Below are 8,159 nucleotides of genomic sequence, written 5' to 3' on the forward strand. Positions count from 1 at the left end.
TCTTTTTCATATTTATGTTTTTTCTTCTCCTGATTCACAGTGATTTAGTTAAAGAAATACTTTATATATGTCCTCCATCATTAAAAAACAAAACAAAAACATGTTAATACATTATTTTAATCAGAGTGTGTCTTTAATATGGAATAACTCTTTTTTATCAAATCTGGTATGTCATTGAAATTTGAGAGCTACGGGTTGTGGTAAGTCTGAATACTTTTGATTTGTACATTACTGCACTCTGTTTTTATGGAAATTGTAAAAAAAAAAATATTTGAAATGTATTTAATTGCTTTTGTCCGCATTGTTGTCTTATTGCTACTGTGAAACAGAAGCTGTTGAGAATTCCAGTTTAAAGCAAGAAAGTTTTTTGGATCTGCCATAAAATCATAAAGAGAGCGAAAGAAAATCAGTGACAACAAAACAGAGAGATGTTGCCATGGCGACTAAACACACTGAATGCATTATTTCAATAAAGTTATATTTAGGAAATGTGAGTTAAACTTTAGTAACTAAATATGTTACATAATGTTCTACCTGCATAAATTGCTCCTATTTTACACAAGCTTTCAAGCTTTTTTCTATTAAGAAAAGCTTTAATTTTCCATATTTTGCTTATTTTAAATATAATTTTTTTGCTATTATCCTAAAATGCTTAAAGAAATACGGAAATGCAGATTAAAATTTGAGGTCAAGCATTCTTTTTTGACTTTACATAATACTCCCCCCTCCCTACCCATGACTGATAGTTGAAACTGTGTGATCGAAATAAAATGCTTCAGTTAAAAGTCTGACAAAAGTTTAATTATGACAGTAAAAATGGACAATTCTCTTGAAATATTGCCGGTTTATGGAGCATCTTGGCGTGTGAAGAGACCTGAACTGACCCAGAAATGATAATAATTAAAAAAAAACAAAAAAAAAAACAGGGTGGATTCAAACGCAAATGCAATCATTTTATATGCTTTTTTTATTGGCAGTTGTATTCTGGGCTGAAAACTGATTTTTTATTTGACACAGTAGTCAGGGGGGAGTGGCTACAGGTTGAAATGACCAATAGAGGAGAACTTCCTCCTTAACAGTAAGAGATTTAAGTCAACAAAGCCTCCTTTACGCACTTTCCAAACTTTAAAGCGGGGACTGTCATTCATCTGCGCATCCATATTTTTTCTTCCAAAAATGGCTCAAAAGTTTTTCTTTTATTGTGTCTTTGGGATTGTTGTTGCTCTTTGCGGTAAGTAGTTTTTTTCAAGGTGCAGGAAAGAAAATGTTCTTGTGACGGACATATTTTTACTGTATTATACTTTGTATATTACAGGAAATTAATTACAGCCAAAATTACAAAGAATTTGCAACGTATTTAAGAGATTATTAATTATTTTAGTATATTTGAAACTTTCATGTTTTTTTCCTTCATTTTAAAATAATAAAACAACTTCTAGAAGCAAAAGTTTAGAGCAGGGGTCGGCAACCTTTAACAGTAAAAGAGCATGTGGGCTCATTTGTTGCTAATCAAACCTAGAAGGAGCTGCATATTCTTACTTTAACCTTAAGAAATTTGGATTTGCATTCATGACCTTTTTTTTCTTAAATAATATGATTTTTTTTTTTTTTTTTTTGGCACGAACAAAAGCAAAAAATATTAAAAGAATGTTGGGGTTTTTTTACGTTTGAAAGAAGCTCAAAGAATTTATTTATAAAATAAAATATACTCTGTGCCAAACAAGGTCATCTCAGTCCAGCTTGGAGCAGCTAGTAATCAATGTAAATTAGGATAATATGTGCTTTTAACTCATAAAAGATCAAACTTGTTACCAAAGTTTTGCTTTGGGTATAAAATCTGTGCATTCTGGAGGTGGCGTTGAGCAAACAAGACGTCTTCAGGTCAACAGAGATGTAAAAACCTACATAGTTTATCATCTATGTATGTGCATCTCAGCCATCAATATATACATTTAACTAATTTAAATTATATAAATGCTAATTAAGCAATCCTGAAACTGATAGTAGTCCGTATGCATGCTTCAAACTGATGTTCTTTAGGTGTCACTTATTTATTTTTTAGTCATGCGATTAGTTAGCATACTTACAAGTAAAAATTCCCAGGTAACATATTTGTCTTCTTTAATAATAAATTAACCATTTATTTTTATAAGAACCATACTTATTACCACAGAACAAAAAGTATTTTGCAAGGTTGTCAATCTATGCCGTTGATGCGTTTGGGAAAGATTTTACACACACAAAGATTCTTAAATTATCTTAAAGTTCTAATAAAAAGGCTTATAAAAAGCAAAATAGTTCATGTCTGCAACAGTTTGCATATTCTCAAGAAAACACGTTATAGTGCTACGATCATAAATTGGCAATCTAATTTGTTGCGATTTTTCATGGATTTGCAAAAACAGCAAAATAGACATAAAAGGTGTCAATGATAAAGAAGTATCAAGCTTATAATATAAGTAATATAAAATAAAATTGATACTGAAATAAATGAAAATTGAAAACTTAAACTAATTTTTTTATATGAATTCAGGGCAAGGAAATATAAATAAATGAGTAAAAAATGAAAGCGTTAACGGCAAATGAAACTGCTAAGAACAGGCTTCTCAAAGTTTTTATAGCGGAGGGCCAAATTAAGAACTCAGCATTAGACTGGGGGCCAAAAATTGATAAGACAAAATATTGTTTTTAATATCTTCAATGACCATGTAATTTGTACAGTTAAAAGAGCAAACCGAGCAAGATTTGAAACATTGCTTCATCTGAAAAATATCATCAACATCAGACCTGTATGATGTCTATTTCAGACTATAATTTAGTCCCCAAATAGTCCCCCTCAGTTGCGGTCAGAGGTTACTACCAGATCTTCTACTTGACTAGTATTTCTATCATTTGACAGACTTATTTCCTTATTTTTTTTCTTTTGCTCTGGTCAGCTGCTTTCAGAATACATTCCTTTACAAACTTCCAATCGCTGAAAAGTTTGCTACGCCGGGTCATTTCACAAGCCACAAAGTATCTAGCTTCTGTCACTGCTTCAGTGGATTTTGCCATTTTTGTAAACATTATTTGTTGTAAAGTTACTAGAGCTTATTGTTGTGCCTCTCCCCCAGTAAATTTATTAAAGTTTGTAACATAGTGATGGTTTATATTGAATTATTTAAATTTTATTCATATAGCCAAATATTATCAAAAATTGCCTCATTAGGCTTCTTGTCAGTAATTTAACAGAAGCAGAAGGTCGATCATAAAATATAAATAATTGCTGATTGCTAAACTAAAAGACAAAATAATATTGGTTATCCCTGTACTTAGACCCTACTTCCTGGTGAAGAAAAACTCCTAAAAAACCTGGTTCAGGGAAAAAAGAAAAAAACGTAGGGATTCCCACATGAGGGAGAGATCCTCACTTGATCACTTGATAATTCCAAGTGATGTTGATCTCTTTTCTCAAAATCCATATTGTCTATCATTTAATAAGTTGTGTTTATTAATAAATACCAGAAACTTATCATTAACAATGATTACCCTTTTAATTAATGACATATCTATGCCATCACAATCAGTAGATTTTTTACTTTTGAATTTAACTATTGATATCAGGTGGTTTTCATACACAGCAGAGAAAAAAATTGTATCAGGGATTTGTGTGACTGGTATATTTTTAACTTCATAGTCATTACACTTGGGAATTTCAGCTGATAACTCTTGTCCCACATTAACAAAATAATTGTTAAAACAGTTTGGTGCCTCATTAATGTCGTAATTTATTCCTTTCACATCCACAAAATAATCCGGATAAGATTGCTTCTTTGCTCTGTTATTTGTAATATTATTCAATATTTCCCATGATTGTTTTATATTATTTTTATTTTCCATCAATAAATTGTTGTATTATTCTTTTTTGCAGTGCCTTATTATTTTAATTGACTTATTTTTATATACCTTATATCTTGGCTCATTTTCTGATGTTCTTGATCTTATTAAGTTTTTGTATAATTTATTCTTCTTTTTACATGCGTTTTGTAGTTCAACAGTTAACCATGGAGATTTGGCATACTTGTTATTAAATTGACGGATTGAACAATTTTTGTTGTATAATGAATTGAAAATTTTTACAAAATTTTTGTAAGCATTACCCACATAATTCTCTCTGTAAAAAGAGTACCAGTTTTGAATGGATAAGTCATAATTAAGTGATCCAACAGTTTTTTTTAGTTTTTAGTCTCCTGTAAAGCTTATCTTATGGTACTTTCTTTGGTCTTTTGTTGGTTTCAAAAAAAAGAAAAGACTGGTAAGTGATCAGTTATGTTGCATGCTATTAACCCGCTTACATGGATATTTTCAATGCTGTTTGTAAATATATTATCTATGAGGGTGGCACTTTGAGCTGTGATTCTACTGGGTCTAGTTATGGTAGGGTATAGACTCATACTATGAATTCTATTAATGTAGTCATCTGTTGCTTTGTGCCTCCCATGGTTGATCCGATCTTTGTTATAGTCTCCACAAATATAAAGTCTTGTGTTGTTGATTAAATTATATGTTTTTTTAATCCATTCGGAAAACAGTCCCATACTTGAGCCAGGTGTTCTGTATATACAACTTATAATATTGTTTTTTCCTTTACTATTTTGTAACTACATGCATTTATAAATAGGAGTCACAACTACAACAGTAAACTCAATTACAAATACAACAGGAAGCTCAATTACAACTACAACAGAAAGCACAACTACAACTACAACAGAAAGCACAACTACAACTACAACAGGAAGCACAACTACAACTACACCAGGAAGCACAACTACACCAGGAAACACAACTACACCAGGAAACTCCACTGCAAGCGAAGAAACTTCACCTGTGACAAGTGCTCCACCAGTAACTACAAAACCAGGTACATTATCCTCTATCTACTGAGGACAGACATTTTTCCTGAATGGAAATATGACTGGGCTTCAGAGCCAACAATTTGGTGAATGTTTGTGTTCAGATCCCTGCAATTCAAACCCATGTGGAGGAGGAAGCACCTGTGAGGCTCGTGCTGTGAACTTCACGTGTCTCTGTCTACCAGGCGATTCCTACAATGAAGATGCCAAAGTTTGTCAGAAGGGTAAACATTCATTTATGTACCATTTATTGACTGTATAAAAGAACTGGACAGAGTGAGTGTGGCATCACCCATTGAAAATGACTTGCTTTCAGTTCCAACAAAATGGAGTGAACATTTTTTCACAATATGACCGTCGCCAAATCGGAACCAAAAGTAGCCAGTAAGCAGTGATTGGTCCAAGTCGGTCTGAGTCTAGATTTCCATGGCAACCAGTCTCTCCAATCAGAAGTGAAGAGCTTCTTTGAAGACCACACCCTTTCCTTTGAAAGCAGGATCAGGAGAATCTGTCAATCAATCCTCTTGCAGAAGACATGCAAGGATCTAGCCTTCTATAAACGGATGCAGCAGAATTAAGCAGAGCACACATATATATATATATATATATATATTAGGCCTGTGAATATTGACGCTTAAAATGCACAGTTAATAAAACATAATGAATTTGTTAATATTTTTTAATCGCGCTCAGGAGTCCTGCCGTGCAGCTGTGAGATCAGCGGAATAAAGCTTCACCTAAAATAAACGTAAACTTTCTTTTTGTGACTGACATGTTATTAAATTAAAGAGATAATATGGCATTTATTTGTAGTTTTTAGACAAAACCAATCTTCTATTTTAATAAATAAGGACAATAAACGTCTCTCGCCTCACCTGCTATGGGAGGGGGGAGTGAAACGGAGCTGTCTGCTATGAGAAATCCAAAGAGGAAACCAATCATTATTTTCTGGGGGGATGGGGACCTTCATGAATTTTCCAAAGTAACAAGCACCGGCGTTGTCTAAAAATTGAGGAAACTCCATGTTTAGGAAACTCCATGTTTCTCTGTGAAAATCCCGCCCACCGACACTTCAGAGAAGACAGACACGTCCCCACCTGTGAGCAGCCAACCTGAAATCCAGCTGGATCAATCTTTTCCCAAATAAGTTGTTTTATTATTTTTTACCAGAAAAACAGAATTCCAGAGAAAATTAAAAACAGACATCAGTACTCTTAGGAGAGAAATTCTTATTTTTTGGGCTGCCTAGTGTGACTTTAGCCTGGATTTTATTCATTCAAAAACATTTTCATTACTTGGTTAACAAATTTTATTCTTGTTGTTTTTATAAAATGACAACAAAAAATGTCATTTTATGTTGTAAAACCAGTTTGTTAAACATTTTTGGGGTTTCCACACGAAATGAATAACATTGTTCCAGACAGTTGATGTGTTTTCTGCAAACAAATTACATTTATGGGATATCTGATTTAACACTTTAAAAAGTTAAAAACTTCAGACAGTGAAAAGGAAGGAAGATTTTTCTTTCTGGTCCGCTTTTGTTAAAAAAGCATAATATTGTCATGTAAAATGTACCCAGTAAATCATTGCAATTAATCGTGATTAACCACAGTCCAAAAGTGTGATTAATCTGATTAATGTTTTTAATCCATCGATAGCGTTAAAATTTATTTACATATATAGGTACCTTATATAAATATATATATATATATATATATTGGGGTCCGTGAAAGTTGACGCGTTAATGTGTGCGACTGATAAAAGATCATTAATTCGTTAATATTTTTTAATCGCGCTCAGGCGTCCTGCCGAGGTAATATGTTATTTATTTGTACTTTTTGGACAAAACCGATCTTCTATTTTAATAAATAAGGCGGAAGGCTTCAGCTCTCTTTCTCTAAAGGCGGCGCAGAGACACCAGCGAGTCATCTGCCACGTGGGGCGGAGGGCCGCAGCGAAACGCAGCTCTCTGCTATGAGAAATCTAAAGAGGAAACAGACCGTCATTTTATTTTGGGAAGGGGACCGAGATTAATTTTCCACAATAATGTCTAAAAATGAAGGAAACTCCCCGGTTCTCTGTGAAAGTCCTGCTGTGACAAAAAGCAACAACAAAAAAATATATATATATATGGGGGGAGGGGTGTGTGTGTGTGTGTGCCCCATGTCATTCTGAGCAATAGTGTGTGAACACTCCAGCAGTTTCTTAAAATCATACTTTTCTTTGCAGCTAAAGTTTTCCCCGGACAAGTGAGCGTGCCAGGTTTGACATATGTTGAAGAGCTGAAAGACAAGACATCAACCGCATTTAAAACACAATCTGAGAAAATTATTGCTGCAGTAAGTGGTTTTATTAGATATTTATGTGGTTACAGTTAACTTGGATTTTAATTAAATATTTTAATTACTATGTTACAACTTCTGTGTTGTTCTCAATGTACAGATGGATAAAGTTTTTGGAAGCGATCTTACCTACATTGGATGTGTAGTGTTGGAATTTAGGTACGTTCAAAAGTTGTAATGCAGAGGATCATTGCAGAGAAACAATTGTAATTAAAACCCCCTTACTTTTTATTTTAGGCAAAAGCAAAAGAGAATGACTCGAGCTGGTGAAGCTGAAGCTGAAGCAATCGTAGACCTGAGTTTCAAATCAGAGTCAGAAGTCACGGGAAATAAAGTTGTAGATTCAATTAAGAACTGTGAAGGCTGTGATGTAACGTTTGTTGGTAAGTTTCAATATAAGATCTTTTTAACCTTTTTTACTTTTGAGCTTAAAAAAAGAAAAAGATGTGTCATTCAGTTCCTGTTCTGCTGTTTTTGCCTTTTTCTGTGAACTTGTTAAGTTGAAAAGACTGTAGGCTGATGCTGAGATAACTTTAGAAATAATATGTGATTTGCGAGTTTTTGGTCTCTTTGTTGACTGACCTTTTCACCTTTTCTCTTTTATTTTAACCACAGCCACCAACCTGTGTGAAAGAAATTCTTGTGACGTAAACACTACCAACTGTACCGCCTCAGATGGATCTTTCTCCTGCGTTTGCAAAGATGGCTACGTAAAATCAGGTTATACAGAGAGACTCTGTTTGGGTAAGAAGACTTAAAAGAGGAAAAATAATTGTGTCTTTAAAGAGAAGGGAATGAAGAGTTGGAGAGTTGAATTACATTTTTTTTCTCTTGTTTAGCATGTCCTTCTGGGCAGAAAGCTGTGAATTCTGAGTCCTGTGACGCGTAAGTCCATGTATCTATCACACACATACATAAATGTATA

At 33.5% G+C, this 8,159-nt stretch overlaps 1 protein-coding gene across 1 annotated transcript in view; it reads left to right on the forward strand.

Moving 5' to 3' along the window:
• Positions 1–402: 402 nt before the first annotated feature.
• Positions 403–8,159, forward strand: part of LOC112154678 (mucin-13) — a 12,577-nt gene continuing 4,820 nt past the window's right edge. The window contains exons 1-8 of the mRNA XM_024285809.2: positions 403–1,231; positions 4,661–4,900; positions 4,997–5,116; positions 7,122–7,231; positions 7,335–7,393; positions 7,472–7,617; positions 7,850–7,978; positions 8,074–8,119. Of these exons, the coding sequence (XP_024141577.1) occupies positions 1,177–1,231; positions 4,661–4,900; positions 4,997–5,116; positions 7,122–7,231; positions 7,335–7,393; positions 7,472–7,617; positions 7,850–7,978; positions 8,074–8,119 (905 nt within the window). The 5' untranslated portion in view covers positions 403–1,176. The remainder of the gene's footprint in view (positions 1,232–4,660; positions 4,901–4,996; positions 5,117–7,121; positions 7,232–7,334; positions 7,394–7,471; positions 7,618–7,849; positions 7,979–8,073; positions 8,120–8,159) is intronic.

The sequence above is a fragment of the Oryzias melastigma genome, linkage group LG19 (assembly GCF_002922805.2).
Source record: "Oryzias melastigma strain HK-1 linkage group LG19, ASM292280v2, whole genome shotgun sequence".
NCBI lineage: Eukaryota > Metazoa > Chordata > Actinopteri > Beloniformes > Adrianichthyidae > Oryzias > Oryzias melastigma.